This window comes from Tasmannia lanceolata, unplaced genomic scaffold (genome assembly GCF_043159265.1).
Source record: "Tasmannia lanceolata isolate RefF3 unplaced genomic scaffold, GAP_Taslan_0.1 ptg000016l, whole genome shotgun sequence".
In the NCBI taxonomy this organism is placed as follows: domain Eukaryota; kingdom Viridiplantae; phylum Streptophyta; class Magnoliopsida; order Canellales; family Winteraceae; genus Tasmannia; species Tasmannia lanceolata.
The window spans coordinates 12,797,072-12,818,177 of NW_027518693.1; the positions used below are offsets into that span (position 1 = coordinate 12,797,072).

Here is a 21,106-nt window from a genome sequence, read left to right on the forward strand (position 1 = left end):
TGTAAAAGGGGCAATACCCTAGATCGGGGTGGCCCAGGGACGAAAAGGGGGTGAATATATTACTTCCCAAAACACAGACTTTTATTATCAGACAATGGGAAGGTCAGTTTGTAAGGTGAGAGAAAGAGAGAGGCGGAGATGGAGAAGGTGTTGGTGACCGGTGCTTCCGGTTACTTGGGGGGAAAACTGTGTGAGGCTCTGTTGAGAGAAGGGCATCTCGTACGGGCATTCGTACGGCCGAGCAGCGACTTGAGTTCCCTTAATCCTCCGGTTACCGGCGGAGCCCTGGAAATCGCCTACGGTGACGTCACCGACTACCCATCGTTGCTGGAGGCTTGCTCCGGCTGCCACGTCGTCTTCCACGTGGCTGCCCTCGTGGAGCCTTGGCTTCCAAACCCTTCTAAATTCTTCTCTGTAAAACTCATTCATACCCTCTCTCTCTCTCTCTCTCCTTTTTTTTTTATTCACACATGTTTATTTATAAGTAAATGTAGAAATTCATTTGTGGGCATGTTTGAATGTTAGGGCACTCGTTAAGGTGCAATGGAAATATAATTTTACAAATGTTTTAGTACTTTTTCATTGGAAACATGTGTAAAATTATGTTTCCAATGCACCTTAGCGAATGCCATAATTATAATTATGGTTATAATTGTAGTTGGAATTGATGATCGGTAACTTTGATTGATTGCATTTAGAGCTCTTTGTAGATCATTTGAGATGAGTCACAATATCTTGGTGAACCCTACTGTGGGGGCCCCACCAGAGAGACTCCTTGCATTATCTGACTCTCTTCTCACCTTTGTCGTGGCGATGGTGTGGCACCCATCTCAGCAAGGTGTTGTAAAGACCAACATTTCTATTCTGGTTTATTCTTATAATGCAGTATAGAATAGTTTGGCATGTTTCAGTGATTTTCATGTGTACAATTTGGTCAAGGGATGATCTGGTTTGAAACCAGATAATTTGATATTAAATAATGTAGGTAATCGTTGATTCTTGAGTGTTTTATTATGTCTGCATTGTTCAGTTCCTTATGAGTTTGGTTACTTGACGATTTTAACAAGTATCATTTGATTGATCGTGAATAATTTGATAGTGCCCAATCCTAAGAAATCACGCCTTTCAGAGGATAAGCTTCAAATGTAGCTTGAAGAATGCATTATATGAGCACATTCTCCTTTCAGAATCCTAAAACTTTAAAGGGATTGGAAAACTTCTCATAATTAAAAGTTTCTAACTTATAAAATGAACTCCGTTATTGTTTTGTTTTCTCTTACGATGAATTATTTTGGACCATTGTATCAGCTTGATGTGAAGAATGCCTTTTTGAATGAAGATATACAGTATGAAGTATATATGATGCCTCCTCGAAGATTTCGACCTCCAGAAAATCAAGGTAAGGTGTCATCTGAAGAAGTCCATTTATGGCCTTAAACAATCTCTATGGGCTTGGTTTGAGAGATTTAACAGTGTGATGAAAAGAACTGAATACTGAATATAGACGAAGTTATGTGGATCATACTTTGTTTATTAAGAGTGAGGGAAAGAAAGCTTCTCATCACTCTCATTGTGTATGTTGATCGTATAGTAGTGATAGGGAATCATCTATTAGAAATAAAGGGATCAAAGAAATTTTGGGCAAGGAATTCAAAAAATACAAAAGAAGTACTTCTAAAATAATACAGGTAAGTTGGATTAAAACCAGCAGATACTCCCACTTGACCCCAATCACAACCTTATTGAGTGTAAAGTACTTCTTGACAATTGGAATATATACCAGAGACTGGTTGATCAACTTCTTTCTTTGTTTTTTTTAATCTTGATCAACTTCTTTCTTTGTTTTTTTTAATCTCTGACTAGGATGGATATCGCTTATGTTGCTAGTGTGGTAAGTCAGTATATACCTGAACCTAAAGTTCAACATGTGGAAGCTGCGGATGAAATTTTGAGGAATTTGAAATCTACTCCGGTGAAAGAAATTCTATTTTCCATACATGGTCATCTGAAGGTGTAAGCCTTTATAGATGCCGATTGGGCGGGTGTTGTTGATGATTGCAGATCTACTTTGGGTTAATGTTCCTTTGTGGGACTTAATCTTGTTACTTGGAGGAAGAAAAAGCAATAAGTCGTTGCATGATCAAGTGCTGAAGCAGATAAAAGAGTAATGACCCATATGGTAGCAGAGCTTTTATGGCTAAGGATTCGTCTATGCTAGCTAGGAATCATGGTTGAAGGCCTGATGAGATTTTATCGTGATAATCAGGCGACTATCAACATTTTTCATATTCCTGTACAACATTATAGGACCAAACATATTGAGGTGGATTGAAACTTTATAAAAAAAAGAATTGTCTCAGGTGAAGTGTGTTTACAGTGTGTGAGATTAGAGGATCAACTAGTCGTTGTTCTTAATGTTGATGTATGTGTGCATGGGTTTTATGATGGGCTCCATTATACGTAGGGACCAAACATATTGAGGTGGATTGAAACTTTGTAAAAAAAAAGAAAAGAATTGTCTCGGGTGAAGTGTGTTTACAGTGTGTGAGATTAGAAGATCAACTAGCCGTTGTTCTTAATGTTGATGCGTGCGTGCGTGCATGGGTTTTATGATGGGCTCCATTCTACGTAGGGACCTACTTGTATTTTTTGCTTTAATTAATATCAATGTAAGGGATAGTAATTTTGGGTTTTATATTTAAGAAACCCATGCCTTTTTTCCTCTCCATTCCCCCCCTTTTATTCTTCTCCTCTCTCTTATTTGATCCTTCGTTCTCTCTCTTCTATCGTATCTCGTCATCAACTACAACTTAATTGATGTCAAAGGTTCTAACTAAATATTAAATAAAGGGACATTTAATCAGAAGTAAAATAGTCACCAGCTTAACCAAATGAAATTATAAGAATTACATTTGAGACCACAGCCGTGTGACATTGGCAGTAACACAGAGCACGATCTCTTGGAGTTGGATACATTTCCATAACTTCCATGATTTTACAGGATTTTCACTGAGATCTATGACTGAAACTGACATATTCTCATTTCTACAGAGCCTGACATGCATACTAAAACCAGCATTTAAAACCTTGTTTGTAGCATTGTCAAATTATGTTAATGCAGTTAAAACGAGCAAGGGCATCTATAAGAACTCTCAACTCAGCTCAACAAAGCCTTTGTCCCAAACTAGTTGGGGTCGGCTAAATGAATCCTTTAGAAAAATTTCATGAAGAAGGTGAAAGGAATCTACCCGGCTCTAATCCTGACTCTAGTTGGGTTCTTCTACGTGGATCATTTTCTTCCATTCCATCCTATCCAAGGGCATCTATAAGAAAATGTAAAAAAACCAAGTTCAATTTCAAATGCATCTTCAGTTTTCATAGAGTTACCTTGAATGGCGGTATATGAAAGTCCCTTGTTAATTTTGATCAGTCACATTATGTATCTTAGTGATCACACTTATGTAAATGATCGTGTCCATAGAGTTATTGACACCATCTACTTCTTACCTATATTGTGGATATGAATGTTTAAATTTTATCATGTTATGTTTTTTCTCACTAAATGATGCTCACTTTGTCTTCTGTAGGTCAATGTAGGAGGCTTAAAAAATATCTTGCAAGCTTTCAAAGAGACAAAGACATTACAAAAGATAATATATACATCATCCTATTTCGCTCTTGGACCTACTGATGGATATGTTGCAGACGAGAAACAGGTAAAGTAGGTCCCTTTTGTTTGATGAGTGAGTTGTTTGATTTAACTTATCTATAGTTTTTCTGCTAGCAAGTTAGTTATAGCCACTTAGTGTGGTGGTGTCGTTTTATGATTACTGGGAACAATGATACTACATCTATAGATTTCTGAGATAAATCTGCAAATGAAATAAGTTAGGTATAAGTAATTCTAATTCATTGGTGCAAGGGGAGGAGCATTATCTCCCCTTTTGTGTAGGTGATGAGCCCATACTTGGACATTTTAGGCTTATTGCCGTGCTAGGTATCGGTGCCACAACGTGTGCCAACCATGGGGATAGAGAATGTTCCTTCTCCCTTAGCATGGGAGATGATACTATCACTCTCTAAGGCCACGTTTGGATACCCATAAGATTTAGATTTGGTTTTCTCACGTTTGCAATTGAGATTTGGAACAATGTTACCTGGAACGCGGTTCGTTCCGGTACATGGTACGGGAACGGGGTACGATGGTATCACGGTACCCGGTATGATAAGGGTATGCTACGTTGGTTCGCTATTCGGGTCGCGGGTCAGTTTGGAGCGCTAATTCGGGTCGTTCCAGTACTCACACACACACACACACACACTCTCTCTCTCTCTCTCTCTCTCTCTCTCTCTCTCTCTCTACACACACACACAATTTCATATATTTTAACAAGAATGCCATTCCATAGTACACACTACATACATTTAATACACAAAATATAAAAACCTCATGTATGTCATACATATTTTTATCAAAAAGAAAGTTCCAGTTAGAATATATGAATATCCTTCCATAGTCCATACTCCATACTGCATCCATTTAATAAACAAAATAAAAAAAACCTCTACATATTATTTTAAAAAGAAAGCTCTAGTTCCAATCCAACCTAAAATATATAAAATTTGTAGCTCTCTCTCCACCTCTCTCTTAGACTATATGCATCTCTCTCTCTCCTGCGGGTCGTCATTTTTAGTGATCCGGGTCGCTAGCAAACCATGTTTGGGATCGTGCGACCTCGGATCGCGGGTCAGAGGGCGGATGGCGAATTCGGTACCTATGATTTGGATCTGGATCAGATCCTTAGATTTCCAAATCAGCTACAATAGTGAAAAAAAAAATCCAATTTTCAAATCTATTCTGCAAGACATTATTTGGAAATCAATATTTGTGGCAATTACCTTCACCCCGCTGCTCCTTGACCTTGCTGCAGCAGCAGCGAGATGTCCTTCTCTCTCTCTCTCAACATGAGCATGAACATGATTGATGTATTTTGTATCCAAAACTCAAATCCAAATCCAAATACAAAGACATTAGGTATCCAAACGTGGCCTAAATGTTTTCCTCTGCCATGTTTTGCATGGGTTCTTCAAGTATTTTACATTACAATAACTAGATACCTATTGTGCTCACAGTACACTGGAATATAGTTTTTCTTGATTTGAGATGAAGAAAAGTGGATTTCTAATTGTATTTTTAAACAAATCGACTACTCTTGGTATGAGATCAAGAGTCAAAAGAGAAATTGAAATTGTTTTAATATTTTTTCTAAAAAAAATCCAACCTGTCTTGAAGTGAGATCAAGAGAAGTTGTTTAAATTGTATTTGTTAAGAGATAGTAATTTTGAATAATATATATATACAAACCATAGAAGTCGTGTGGTTACTTTTGAACCCCCAACTTTTTATTTCCCCTTTCTTCTACTTTTCATCTTCTTCTTCTTGTCTTCTTTCTATATATCTTGGCCGACTACTTCAAGATATTTTGTTCTTTTATATTACCAGTATTACTTTAAAAAAATCAACTTTTAGCTTGTCTTGATCCTGTATCAAGATTAGTTAGTTTAATAGTTTTTATTTAGAGAATAAAAGAGAATTCTCCTTTGAACTGAGATTAGTACTTTAAAAAAAATCATCTTGTCTTAAAATTGACATTTTTCTCTTTAATTAAGCAGTCTCGATCTAAGATCAGGTTGAGTTGCATAAATAAGACAGATGGTCAGAGAACTGATAGAAGGGATGGGAGACTGAATAGGTCGTGGTGGTCCTTTCTGGGCAACATAACAGTGAACCTAGGAAGCCTGCTCTCATCTTGATGCGTGCAGGCCTTAATGGTTTGCTTCAATTCACTATTAAGAACTAGGTGAAACTTGAATTTGCTCACTATATCCATGAAAATCATCATCTGGTTAGAACTGTGATTAGCTAGGCAAACTATCCCATCTTGATCATCCATATCATTTTCTCGGTAGGCCCCACATTTTTCTAATACTGCTTGTCCTTGGGCATTTTACAAGCACGCGATATTTATGTTTATAACTCGTTAACAACCTATCGAGAACATGAATATGCTATATTCTTTTCTATAGATGGTGCATTTTACAAGCACGCGATTTTTATGTTTATAACTCGTTAACAACCTATCGAGAACATGAATTTGCGATATTCTTTTCTATAGATGGTTCAAATCAATCATAATTTTCATACATTGTATTTGCATCCTTCTTTTCATTTAAATAACGAATGCTTATAGTCAACATGCTTTGGTATTTCTTTTTTATTTCATGATTGAGCAAACATGACTTACTTATAGTCCTCATGTCATGATGGCAGGTTCATCATGAAAGATTCTTCTGCACAGAATATGAGAAGTCCAAAGCTATTGCAGATAAGATTGCACTGCAGGCTGCATCTGACGGATTGCCAATTATAATTTTATATCCAGGAGTCATTTATGGTCCTGGAAAGGTCACAGCTGGAAATATCGTTGCCAGAATTGTAAGACTCTCATTGTACATTTAGCAACTTTACACAATCCCCAATAAATTCTAACTGACATAAATCTACAAATTTAGTTCCTGGGCAAGCAAATTGACTCTGCGATCCTGAGTCTTGACTGAAAACATTAAAACTAAATAGATAGAAAAATTAGGTAATACCCAAAGAACATTGGTGATTCTTCTTTGCAAAAGCCGATGGTAGTGACTTGCCTCCCAATACTTTTTGTGCATTGCCCATATATATGGGCAATCACATGTAACACATCCACATATCCCTATAAAAGAAGCAAGAATCATCTTCTATAGCTGATACATGCAAGATCACATGTAGATTGTCAAGGTTGCATCGCAGGTAAAGTAGATAGAACACTGAAAATTCCTCTCTATATATAGACAAAAGTTTACCCTTGTTTTGGTTAGCAATTAGTGATCGGCTGGGATGCTCTTATGTGCCTAGCTATTGAGAATGTGCGTATTAACATTTGGGAGTTAAAGCCAATCCTAAGAATGAAGGCTTGGATACGTACTAGGAGGTATTTATCTGTTCACTGCAAAAATAAACACATGCAAGATTTTGGGTCCAAATTTTATATTTTGCGGTTTTATTACTTGGTGTGACTTCAGCTTTTAAGCAATTAACTGCATTCTTTAAAAGAAAAGAAAGACATTTATTATGCAATCATTCAAAAAGAGTCTTTATTCTTAGAACCTTATGAAAGGGTCCCTTCTTCAAGAGGCTCTCTTCAATTCACATAACTTTTCATGTAGATCCTTCTCGTAGGGCCCTTTTCTAAAAAGAGTCATCAATTTTTGTTTTTGTTTCTTTTCTGTTTGGGGGGGGGGGGGGGGGGGGGTAAGCTAGGATCGAACCTGGAACCTCAATGTAAACCTGGCCCCACCATGGGTTGGGAAAGTTAATGATTTTATCTAAATCTTGGTTGTAGATCCCCCGATCGAAGATCAACGGTTTAGATCTTCGATTGGAGCCTTTCAGACCGTCGGATTCGAACTTACTACAAATAGTAAGTCGTCCGAACTTACTATTTATAGTAAGTTCGGTTTTACTATAAATAGTAAGTTAGGACTTACTATAAACATTAAGTTCGTTTTTACCATAAATAGTAAGTGGGACCACTTAATATATATTTTGTAGTTAATTTATTTAAAAAGATAAGATTAGAGAGACTTAATAAAATTGGATACCTGCCATTCTTTTAGAATAAGAATAGGAAACATGCTTTTTAGTTGAAATAAACTAGGAAACACAGAGAGAAGAGAAGGAAGAGAGAAGAGAAGAAAATGAGAAAGAAAAGAAAAAGAGAGAGGAAGTGGAAGGAGATTTGGGGCCAATTCGCAGCCCTAAACGTCTAAAAGCATAAGTAATCCATCTTTTTCATGTTCTTGTTTCAATTTAGGGTTCTTATGGTTAAAAACATGAAAATAGGTTAACCTAAACTTGTAAAAATAAGATGTTAGGGCTGTTTGCGATTAGGGCTCCATATAATAATGTTTTTCCCATAATTATGTATCAAATTTTCTCAGTTTTAAACCCTAATTATACTTATGAGGAGATATTTATAACCCATATACCTCGTCGAGATGACATGATACTTCTCGTAGTTTGCCTATCTCTATATGTACTCTGTATGATAGAGGCTCTCTTATATGATTCCATGATTTATCATCTTTAATATATTCCCTTGACATTCTCACATGCTTATTTATATTCCTTATCCTTAGCAATAAATCTTATAATTCTTATTGCTTTTCCTTAGCACATGTGAATGCCATGAGAAACACCTTTATAATGCGGATTTTCCATTGTTGTTACTTTTATTATCCAAGCCAGTCACATGAGCTTGCTGTTTGGCTTAGATGATTTTCCAAACTTTATAGGTGAGGAAAGTGAATGAGCCTTTGCAGATGAACAGGTCTAGGTGGCACTTAGGATGAGAGAGAGAGAGAGCACTCATAGGATTTCTTTTGGGGGTGACTTGTTATCATGCCTCATGAAAGTATAGTTGTTTTTATTCATTTTAGAAATTGAGTTTTAGTTATGGATTCAATTATTATTTTATTCCAGCTCACAGTTTGATATTAGCAGTTGAGATAAATTATGTAATAGACATTTAGTTAATGTAATAGAATTATTTAGTTCTTGTTTCCCTCTTTCGGGTAGCGATTCGGATTTTGAAAAGAAAAAAAAATTGTCTAAAAATTTGCCCCAAATCCGGGTCGTTACACTCAAAGTTGAGACAAAAGGCATGGACCAATCGAGCAACAGGCCCAACCCCAGGACTCTTCGGTTAATGTAACTTGAAGAGGAATCCTTTGATTTGATCAGAAAATCTTTTGGTAGGAGTTCCTCCTGAGAAGGGGGCTTAAATTTCATTTAAAGAATTAATACTTCAAAGACCTTGGAGAGTATCTATGGAAGTTCTTAATGAGTTGCCAACCTTCTGTTGAGTTCCGCTAGTGTGTAACATTATCTTTCTAGGATTTGAACTATTGAAAATAATTTTATATTATGTCTATTAAGTATTTGTAATCCTTCTCTATGTATTTTACAGAAAATTCTACAATTAGAACATTCAACATTTACATGTGCCACTCCTCATCGCCTGCCTTTATTTTTGTTCTGTCTCAGATGATTGAACGCTTCAATGGGCGCTTACCTGGTTATATAGGCTATGGAACTGATAAGTCATCATTTAGCCATGTTGATGATGTGGTTAATGGCCATATATCAGCAATGGACAAAGGGCGAGTGGGTGAAAGGTACCTACTTACTGGAGAAAATGCATCTTTTGTGCATGTTTTTGTCATTGCTGCTATCATCACTGGAACAAAAAGACCTTGGTTTCACATTCCTTTGTGGGTGGTGGAGACTTATGGATGGATATCAGTTTTTTTGGCTCGAATCACCAAAAAACTTCCTCTGATCAGTTATCCTGTATGCTCTAACCTATAATTTAGTTATCTTTTCTTGTTTCACTTCCCCAAACTGTTAGTTCTAGTGTAATAATCAGTGTTATTCAAACTAATTTTTCCTTAACGGACTGCAGACGGTGAATGTGCTGCGACATCAGTGGGCATACTCTTGTGAGAAGGCAAAAGCTGAACTTGGCTATAATTCTAGAAGCTTGAAGGAAGGTCTGGCAGAGATACTTGTATGGTTGAAGGGTTTGGGCTTGATAAAATACTAAGGTAATGATTTTATACATTCTATGTACGGTTGCTGAGGAAAATCTATCATTTAGCAGTCTAGTTGGCTAAGCATGGTGTTCACACAAGTTCTTACGTGTTGAGGCAATCTCTACCCCTCTTGTAATCACTTGTACTTTTGTTCCTTTTGCCAATAATGTTTCCATCAGCTCGAAAGAAATGTCAGTTGCTGTTTCTCTGAATCAAATTGTGATTTGTTTGGCATTGTTCTCCATTGAAAATCCTCTATTGGTGTACCGGTTTCTTCCCTTGTAAAAATAAGGGAGTGCCAATATCAGTCCCGGAGAAAAAAATAGGGGAAGTGGTAATGCCACCCAATCTTTTGGTTATTTCACCCATCTTTTATTTGGGCTCTATTTTCATTGGCTTGTACAACATACAATGACCTGTACGAATAATTGAACAGATCAAAATATTTGAATGACTAGACAGACAGCACTGTTGGGATCGACACTGACAATCAATTTTAGGGTCCCACAAGGGCACATGTACATACAATCAGGGTTTTAAATTTCGGTTTCCGAATGCATTTCGCCCCTCATTGAAACCGAAATTTTGAAATTTCGGCCGAAATCCGGTACACCAATAAAAAATAATATTTTATTTAATACTAAAATTCGGTCGAAATTTTGGGAAAATACTAAATAATTAAGAATTTTGAGATTTTTGGGTTGAAATTTCGGAAGAAATATGAAAAAAAGAAATTTCAGATGAAATCCGGTATCATTTCAGGTATTGGCGATTTTGGTTTTGGTGCTGACTGAAATCCGAAATATTGGATTTCAGTCGAAATTTAAAACCATGGAACATCCAGTCAGGTTCAGTTTCTGAATCACTGGTTAAGACAAGGGGATACCTGTCTAACCCAGTGGCCAGGATTAAGGCAGCATCAATGTAATTTCCAGATTCAAATGGATTGTTTCATGGCTTTTCTCTCCTCCTCCCATCCTGTATCTTGTGTTCTTTGCATTTCTTTAATATATTATTTGTTTGAAAGATAACAGCTTCATTCCAAAATCAAAAGACAGTTTACAATCCCATGGGGGACAAGCTGTCCCCAAAATAAAGCAAAGGCCGTGCAAAAGCATACAGTATCAAACAAACAGAAATGAACAACAAACATGGATCCTAGAAACCAGTAAAGAAAGCCCAAAAACATGATTCAAAGGTACCACCATGAGACTATCCAATTCCATCGCGAGGGATACAATGGAATACAGCAACCAGTTGCAAGTTCTCCCGGTCCTTTGCTAATCGGTCAGCACTCTCATTGGCAGATCTTATATGTTGGATTTTGGGACGTATAACACGAACCAGATCCCGAATCTCAGCAGTAGTGTTTTCTTTAATATTCCCTACTCAGTTTCAAAAAATATTCTGGATTTGGATGAAAACATATAATATTTACAACAATTCCCACTATATAAGAGGGTACCAGTTTCTGAGTTTCATGTATTCCTCCCAGTTTTGTTCTCTTCAATGTTGTGGGTTGTTTGGAGATCACTGAACTAAGAGAAGACAAGCTACTCCTTAATTAAAGAATTGGAAAAACCCAAACTTCTATTTCAAACCTAATTCTTAAACTCAGCAAACAAAAACAACAAGCATTTATACAAACATGAATGAATGCCTGACTTTGGCTTACACAATTTCAATGGAAGCAACTGACTTGGTTGAACGAGACGCAATGGAACCTTCCTTTTCTAGAGAATATGCGATCAATGCCTTGACGACCTGGCGGTATCTCCTTCTATAAGTTGGAAGCTTTGATACACTCCTCATCATTCCTATCAATCTGCCAAACAATTCTAATCAGTATAAATGAGAGTATATTCACTTTTATGATCATTAGTTTAATGTTCTAGTGTTCAAGTGCAGGAAACAAGGGTGGGGCCACATTGTTGGGGTGATCCTAAGCATTCATTTGAAAGGCCTCATCATGGATGGGGTGTTTACAAAAAATCAGCCTCATTGGATCATCATAGGGTGTCCATTTGTGGGGGTGAAAATGAACAGATACTGTTTGTCCACTAATCTGCCCATTTTTTCACCCCACAAATGGACACCCTAAGATGATCCAATGGAGCTGATTTTTGGTGGACACCCTATTCATGAAAGGGCCTTCCAAATTAATGCTTTGGATCCCCCCAACAATGTGTGCCCACCCCTGTTTTTGTACTCGAGCACAGATAAGCTTATCTGCGCTCGAGTGCAGAAACCCTTTCTCTCTCTATGTGTGTGTGTGTGAGAGAGAGAGATTTGGACTAGAAACCAATCATCAAAATTCAAAACGAACAGGGTTGGAAACTAGTAAAAAATATTAAATGAAGAGAACTTTACGAGGAAAGAATACAAAATCATAACCAACCAACAAGTTTGGGGAGTTTGAACAATGAGGGAAATGCCAAAATTTCAAGAGCATGACAATAAAGGTAGAACGATATTTGCGTGAAAATTGTAAACTGAACAGTTGAGGGAAAAGCCAGTGTTGATGCCTCTCTCTCAAAGGACAAAATAGCGCTTCCGTTTTGGGAATGCTCTCTCTCTCTCTCTCTCTCTCTCTCTCTCTCTCTCTCTCTCTCTCTCTCTCTCTCTCTCTCTCTCTCTCAGCATATGTTGACATGCATCTCTCTCTTTCTCTCATGTTAGTCGTCATTTTGAGCGATCTGGGTTTCAAACGAACCATGTTTGGGGTCATGCAATCCAGATCGCGGGTTGATAGGGGGAGGGGGTGAGAGCAACCACTAACACTGTTATAAAATTGAAAAAAAAAAAAAAAAAAAAAGTTCACTTTGTCGTTGTTTGTCAGTAAAATGGATTCCTCATAACTATAAGCCAACCAGATTTATATAACAAGAACATGCACTCAAAGTTCATACCTTCTGCTCATAGCCTGGATCTGAGCAGCCATGACTGCGTCCTCAGGAACCAGAGAACCATTGTCCCAAGCCTCCATGCGTTCCTTATTATCACCAAATATTATAAACTTTTCCAGTAACCTCAACTCACCCTCTCCCATCTTTATGGCTTTGATCTGTTCCTTTAATACCAATATGGGATTGAAGAACCAGTCTATCAGTATGTCTTGGGGACGGTTCAGTTGGTTCACATCAGTACCATCACTCAGCATTATCCCACCCGCTCCTGCCTTGATGGAGTTTAAGAGACAGTGCAAGAGTGCGTAACTTGGAATGGCGAGGCTGACAGTGGTTTCGTGGGTGCTGCTTTTGGCCCTGATCAACTCATTTAGGTCACTCGACATTATCACCTTTGCATCCACAAGTTCCTTGCCCCTCAATTCCCACGACCTTGTCATGTCTTCCCATATCTGATTCCATTGAAATTTGAATCGCATTCAGTCATATCACAGAAACATAGTTAGCATTTTCATTCATCTTAATAGCAATGTATACGATGTCAAGTAATTAATAATAAATTCTAACAAAGAAAAACAGGGAAAATATAGGAATAAAAAAGATGGAAGCGAGAACAGAATTCATATGGAGATTGTTGAGAACTTATTTACAACATAAGAGATATCAGGTCTGATAAACTTGTGTTACCACAAAGTCCCTGCAATTTTATGATAAGTTAAAAAAAGAAACAAAGAAATTGTCATTTGTATGGTTTCTTCTAAGAATCCATCATTCCATCCTACACTACTCCCCCACTCTCGACGATTAACCAATAAAGGCTTGGATACGCATGAAAAAATGGAAGATAAGCATACTGAAGAACTAGCAAAACATAGATAATCCAAGGACCATCTCTACCATGCATTTTACATTTTAATATGCAGGTTTTTAGGAAACACCAATTATAGCTCTTTTACCTACTTCCTTGCATTAATCTATAGTGACTAGATACTCAGCTTGTATGCGTATTTACTTTACTCTGCATGTACAAAACTACAGATATACTAGTCCATTCTATATGAAAAAGGTATTGCGTCAAACTTATTTTGATAATTTCCATTCACCTCTTTTATTTAGAAATTTATAATTTGCTTACAATAAAAATTGTAGGATCAAAGGAAATTCTTCTAAATAAAAAAGATGGTAGGAAATGAAAAAAAAGTATGTCACAATACCAGCTCCCGAGCTTTGTTATTCGTATAAAATCCTGTAATTATCCCATTAATAATGGTGTAAAAGCCCAAAGAGCACACATGCTTGCATCGTAAATTTTATTGCCTCGATGTATAAAAATAAAAACTAAGATTAGGACTGATTTTATGCTTCAGTGGGGATTAACTATGCTTGGAAAAGTAAACACAGAGATTGGAGAGCAAAAACCAAAAAAAAAGAGGAAAATTCTTTAGACCAGTGAGCTAATTTCTCATTCTTAAATTGGATGCCACAAATTAGGATGAAAATCATGTGGGGCCAAAGCTTAAAAAACATACCTGCACCACTTTCACTTCTTGTATCGCCTCTCTAACAGATCTTGAAGGACCTAAGCTCGGCACAAGCATTGCAGGTGCATCCAAAGCAATAGAACTGAACCTGCCTCTTGCACCTGTACTAGCTCCAACGGAAAGTTCTGATGAGCGAGGAACTTTCTTCTTTCGATATTGGGGCCTGGCTGTGACCAATGAGTTGTCTACTGTTAAAAGTGGATCCATTAACACACACACACACACACACACACACACACACACACACACACACACACACACACACACACACACAGAGCTAGCCTGTAAAGCCCACAAACTGAACTCTCGTGTGTATGTGTAGTGAGATCAAACGCTTTCAAGAACAAAGAAAGAAATGACTGAAGGAATGATTACTTTGGAAGGATAGACCCCTCTCTTAGATAAAGCCAATCATTGGTGTATTCATCAAATTCCGAAACCATAGCAATTACATAAGAAACACCTCTCTGGAATGATCTTTCCTGCTCAAATTGCTAAATAAATTAAGTTTGGAATGAAATATAAAAAAACATCATCACGCTTATAAAGATATTAAGAGAATAAATCCTGGGAATGACCTGATATACGATCACTGATCCATACAACCCAACGAAGAAGCTTGAGAAAATAGCCAACAGAACACTCCCAATGACAACAAGTGGCCAGAGAAGGATCGCCAAACCAGCAACTGGTACACAAGCTGTTTCAAGGAATGGGCCTTCTCGGCTCACTAGATCATGTAACAATCGTTGCCATCCCTTAAAGAGCATGTACGGACTCTTTACAATGGCTATAGCAGTGTAAAGAGGAATCTCCACAATCAGACCCATCAGCCCCACCACAAGACAAGCAGGCACCTCAATTAGCCTGCAACAGTTTTGAGCAGTGAGAGAAGATTAATGCATTTAAAAGAAACATCTTTAGTCTCGCACTGCACCAGTAACTCCTATTCGCTTGTAAACTTGTAATCCAAACCCACCCAAAAGTTCCCATTTTCAGTTTTAATATCAATCCAGTGTCACCATGCGACAGAAAAATAAAAAAGTAGAAACTTTCTACGTCCATTTCTGACCCTAACTGCAAGTAACTTTGTCCTGGTAGTAAATTACCCGGAAATACAAACACATGAATTTAGAAATTTCAAGTTCTATACGAAGAGGTTGTCAATTTTAATGTTCCTAATGTTGTTCCGTGAACTGATTACTTCCTAAAGCATCACTCTTGTTGCAATCAGTTGAAGGTCAACAAGAATTGGAGTGCACATAAGAACATATCATGTAATACCTGATAGTGTGAGCCCCGTTCGAACAAGACCCCTCACGTAACTCCTTTAAGTACTGTGGATATGAGTGATAGCATAAATCAGCAAAATCACGAACCACGGTGCAACTCCCTTTAATGGTTCCCCACGTCCCATCCTGATCATTGATCAAATGGATTATTCATAAAACACCTATTATCTATCAATTATTTATAACAATAATAACTGACATGAATCAAAGTTTTATTTTACCACAATGGAATGCATGAACTTCTTCATTTCCCCGCCCCGTCTGAAGGCCTCAAAAGTTGACACCCATGGCGTGAAAAATCCATAACCCACTCCGAGAAGAACACTCCCAGCGATGCTGAGTCCCAACCAAAGAGCAAACAACGGAGGCAGGGCAAACAGCAAAACGAATTTGAGTGCCACATCAAACTGGCAAGTCCTACACAACAGAATCCATCAATCAATCACACCACAAAAAACAATTAACATGAATTCCAACAATCCAAATAAAGAGAGGATTCATTCAAGAATAAAGACAAAATATGGCCTCTTTAGATGCCACCAAAATCAGTCCTAATCTTCAAATAAATTTATTTTTAAGCTAATCTAATATGCAAATGAGACATTAAGGCATATTTGGAAGCTATTACCTATATCATATATAAAACTGCTACAACCATTATTTGTAAATAATCATATCTAACTTCAAAGGCATCTGTGTATAAGATTACATTCAAATTTAGATTTATCCAAAGAGGCCCTTACTTGACAAGAGCATAGACAGTCCAAGCCACATGAGCAGGAAACAGCCCCAAAATCACCCCAACGTTCCCCACAATCAGCACCAAACCTGCAATTGGACCCACCACCAGACCTGCACCACCAAAAAACAATCAAAATTTAAGAACCCATTATACATGGAGAACCAAGAAAGCACAAAAAATTTAAAAACAGGACAAAAACCAGTGAGAATTCAAGAGCACATCATCAAATTAACATGGAGAACCATTAGGAGGGGGAAGGCCTTCGAAAGATTAGTGGAGTCATGTAGTAGAAAGGGTGAAAAAAAGACTCAACATGTCAAAGCGGAACTTGGTCTCCTTCGGGGGGTAACTCTAATCAAGGCAGTGATTCCGAATATTCACATCTACCAGCTATCGGTATTCAAATTCCTGATGAGTGGCGAATAGAATTAAACAAATTCAGTGGAGATTTCTATGGCGTGGAAAACCGATAAAAGCAGGTGGATTAGGTATTAGGAGGATCAATGACGCCAATGCGGTACTTTAGGGGAAATGGTTATGGAGATTTGGGGAAGAAAGGAACCACCTGTAGGAGAGGGTTGTTGAGGAAAAGTATGGAGCTACACCAGGGAGTTGGATATCGGATGATAAATGGCGCCTAGGGGGAGTTCATGTATGGAGGGACATCCTAATTCATAGATGCAAATTTGAAGAGGGGGGTAGATTCAAAGTATCATCGGGTGAGAGGATAAAGTTTTGGAGTCATCCGTGGTGTAGAGGCCCCATTGAAATCAGTTTTTTTCCGGATTTGTTCTAGGTTGTGGAAAATCAAGAAGGGTGGGTTAAAGAATTCTTCGAGCAAACGGAGGAAGGGATAGTGTGGAGGTTTGTCCCTCAGAAGACACCTGTTTGAAAGGGAGATGGAAAGGGTGGAGAGACTCATGTTCATGTTAGCGTCTTGTTATATGAAAAGATTGGGTGAAGATAAACGATTTTGGATCCGATGCTCCTCTGGCATAGTTAGCATCAAATCCTTCTACAACTCGATTGCATCCAATCCTGCAGCCTCTCCATTGGCTAAGGTATGGGCAATTCCAGCTCCTCCTAGGGTTGATGCTTTTGCTTGGACGGCATCTTTAGATAAGATTCTTACTGTAGATCATCTTCGAAACCGACGAATGTGGATTATAGAACATTGTGCCCTATGCGTGGAGGCTGGAGAAAAGGTGGATCACTTGCTTCTCCACTGCAAGACTGCTAGATGCATTTGGAGCAAAATCCTATGCAGGTTTGGCATATTGTGGGTATTTCCATCCAGGTTGTCAGAGCTCTTAGAAGGATGGGCTTCTGCCCCTTGGTGCAAAAAGGTAAAATCTTATGGAAGGTTATATTGTTGACCACCATCTCGGTGTTGTGGAACGAAGGAATGCCAGGGTCTTTGAAGGAGCAGCAGTAAAGTCACCTCACTTCCTCTTTGTAGAGATTTTATCTCTTACCTTAGCTTGGTTGAGAGTGTTGCCTAGCTTTCGGTTCGTATCGGCATTTGACATGTGGGAAGGATGGTTAGAGGTGTGTAATAGCAATGAAGTTAGACCGTTCATAAACCAGGAATGGGAGCCGTCGGGTAGAGGGTCTCTAAAGTTGAATTTTGATGGCTCTAGTATGGGAAACAGTCACGCCATTGATCGATCGGCTGCAGCATGGCTCTGCTGCTAATTGTGCCGCCATCAGTGTCCTAGGCCGTGTCAAAGTCAGCTCAGGCTTGGCACGCTCCAGGGTTAGGACTGCAGCTGTGCATGGTTCCGGATACCTGGGCCCGGCAGGAGTTGGTGGCTTTCTTAAGGATGAGAATGGGAACAAGATATGGGAATTCTCTGGCCCTAATGGAATCGCTGATTCCAATGAGGCGGAGATTAGGGCGGTGTAACAAGGATTACTAGAGAATTTTTGGACAAGTCATAATAGAAGTTGACTCTTTGAATGCGATTAAGTGCTTGAAGGGAAGTGAGGGACATCCCTGGAGGTTCGATCGGTGGATTGATGGGATTTTGGATATGGTGGCAGATTCTTATATCTCCTTTCATCATGTTAGGAGATCGGCTAATGGCAAGGTCGATAGTTTGGCTCGGGATGGGCTTTCTTGGGCGGAATCGGAGGTTTTCGATTTCCTTCCCCTTGATTTGTGCTTATTCTTTCGCTTTTTTTATTTTCTCCATTGTATTGTTTCGATCTTCTCGATCGCTGGGTTCTCCCTGTTTCTCTCTATTATTTCAATTCATTGCCATTCAAAAAAAAAAAAACAAAAAATTTAACATGGAGAACCAACAAAACACAAAAGTATAACTGTATAAAAGACCCATTACCAGATATTTCCAAAATTGATATGAAAAAAAAAATCAAGAACCTATCATCAAACTAACACGGACGACCAACAAAACTCAAAAATATAAAAGACCCATTATCAGATATTTCCAAAATTGATATAAAAAAAGAAAATTCAAGAACACGTCATCAACTAACATGGACAACCAACAAAACACAAAAATATAAAAGACCCATCCCCAGATATTTCCAAAATTGACATAAAAAAAGAAAATTCAAGAACCCATCATCAAAGTAACATGGAGAACCAACACAACACAAAAATATAAAAGACCCATTACCAGATATTTCCAAAATTGACATAAAAAAGGAAAATTCAAGAACACACCATCAAACTAACATGGACAACCAACAAAACACAAAAATATAAAAGACCCATCACCAGATATTTCCAAAATTGATATAAAAAAAAGAAAAGAAACAAAAGGCCGGGGCTTATACCTTTGAGAGCCCCAAGGAAGAGAGCTAAACAGAAGGCAAAGACGACATAGAAGAGCCTCAAGAAACCTTTCAAAGGATTCCACATATCGAAGACAGAGAAAAGATCAAAGAAATGCCAAAGAATTCTAACAATGATAAGTAGCAATTGTCTAATAAGAGATCAGACATATGAAAGGAAGAGTCTTAAGATAGAAGAACTAAGAAAGGAAACAAATGATATGTGAAAGAAAGAATAGAAAGAGAAAGGTAAGAACAACGATTTCTTCTTCTCCTTCTTCGTCTTTGACTAAGGTTTTTAAATAAATAAATAGCTATAAAGAACGAGGTGGGCGATACACGGACAGATGCGGTGCTGTCCATGTTAAGAGTCAAATGGCGGGCTTGGGCGGTAGTATAATATAGCCGTTGTCTCAAACATATACCGAAATTCGGTGTATGTTCTAGTGGTTTTATAAGGTTTTTTTTTTAATAAAAACAAGTACCTATAACGTGTGTCACCTTTATAAACCTTCTGAAGAATGCTAAACTGAAGTGCGCTCTGACAAAAACCAGCTGCAAGGATGCCTATATATAATTCTCCTTACCAATATGTAGTTATTATTTCCTTGAGCCATTATGAATGCATATATGTGAGTTGGATCCAACGGAGATACCCTTGTAGCTGGTCTTTACAAGGGTGGCCTTCACTTTAGCATTCCTCAACTCCTAAACTCCAACAACTTCCTCTTAAACTTAGAAATTAAAATAAAGACCTTGCCTTTTATTTAATTTAAGAAATGCATTCATTAAGCTAGCATTAATTTTGGAAGCTTCTCTATTGGAGGATAGAAGAGCTAACCTCATAGGTGACTTTGAAATCTTTATTTAATTCAGCTATGAGGTGGGGCCAATTTTCATTTAATTCAGCTATGAGGTGGGGCCGGCCAAATGCAACAAAATCACATGGACTCTAGAGAGAGAGAAGCTCCTTCTACTATTAGCTTTTTAGGCTACTGATATTTGCACTACCATATTTTGATAATTGCACCAACTTACCTTGTGGTTTCTTTTTTTAATTAGCTTCTGAGAGCTTTTATGGGACTTGTGATAATCTTTTACAGCTGGTTAATTAGTGAAAGAAGAGGTGGGTTAGTGCAATTATCAAAACATGGTAATGAATTTTTATTTACAATAGTTCTCTCTCCTGCATGTGTATGAGTTGGCACCTATCTATTTACTAGCATATACTAAGGTAACCATATTTTTTTGGAATTATGTGAAGAGGAGAGACTTAGAGCCAAGGTTTCACATTCTCTCCCAACTAAACGGGCAGAAACAAATTCATGAGAATGTTCGGAAGAACCGACTGAGTCGCTCCAAAAATATTCATTTTCAGATGCTAAATGGCATCTTTTTATTTTTTCAGCTTCTCTCATTTGCAAAAACGCACCCACACTTTGATTAAAACGCCCCCTCTTTACCCCTCCTTAAATTTAGCCAATAGCATTCAAATCTCTAGCTTTCTCTCTCTCATGATTAATGAGGATGTCGTGATAATATCTCCCCCTTGCATCACTTTCAACTAAAACTTCACTCTTTTATGACCCTTAAGCAAGCTGGTTGCACCAATCAGGGCAAGACACCACACCTTCCCTATAAGCATTCAAATCTCTAGCTTTCTCTCTATCATCATTAATGAGGATGTGATGATAATATCTCCCCCTTGCATCACTTTCTACTAAAACTTACTAACCTTCTATGACCTTTAAGCAAGCTGGTTGCACCAATCAGGGCAAGCCACCACACCTTCCTCATAAAAGGACCAAAATGAACATGTTTTAGACTCAGAATCGATTCTCTAAATCCAAAACGAATAGCCCATTTGTTTTAATTACCGTAAGATTAATTTAAACTGATCGTCACTATATCTATTAGCCTTATGATTAGCTTAAACAAATGCTCCTTCTACATATTAGACAAACCCCTGTCTTACTACACCTTAAAGCTCTAAGATTAGCTTTAAACAGGAAACTCCTTGTACTCATTTTCCCTTCTTTAAGTACATTATGTGGGAATACCCTCACCGGATAGACTTAGTACTATCATTTATTTCCATGCATATTTATTTTTCTTTATTTTCACTCTTGTATA

The 21,106-nt window shown here is 37.8% G+C and overlaps 2 protein-coding genes across 2 annotated transcripts; one reads left to right on the top strand and one right to left on the bottom strand.

The window, feature by feature from the left end:
• Positions 1-15: 15 nt before the first annotated feature.
• Positions 16-10,172, top strand: FLDH (NAD(P)-binding Rossmann-fold superfamily protein). Its single transcript, XM_077357728.1, has 5 exons — positions 16-414; positions 3,588-3,716; positions 6,332-6,496; positions 9,146-9,451; positions 9,564-10,172. Exons 1-5 carry the CDS (start codon positions 139-141, stop codon positions 9,702-9,704), a joined length of 1,017 nt encoding a protein of 338 aa, XP_077213843.1. The 5' UTR covers positions 16-138; the 3' UTR covers positions 9,705-10,172.
• Positions 10,173-11,041: 869 nt separating this feature from the next.
• On the bottom strand, positions 11,042-19,319 carry LOC143848945 (putative membrane protein At3g27390). Its single transcript, XM_077357989.1, has 9 exons — positions 18,977-19,319; positions 16,176-16,284; positions 15,654-15,849; positions 15,425-15,558; positions 14,719-15,007; positions 14,516-14,622; positions 14,129-14,303; positions 12,603-13,051; positions 11,042-11,518 (listed from the first exon to the last, which is right to left on the bottom strand). Exons 1-9 carry the CDS (start codon positions 19,059-19,061, stop codon positions 11,365-11,367), a joined length of 1,698 nt encoding a protein of 565 aa, XP_077214104.1. The 5' UTR covers positions 19,062-19,319; the 3' UTR covers positions 11,042-11,364.
• Between the last annotated feature and the right edge of the window lie 1,787 nt (positions 19,320-21,106).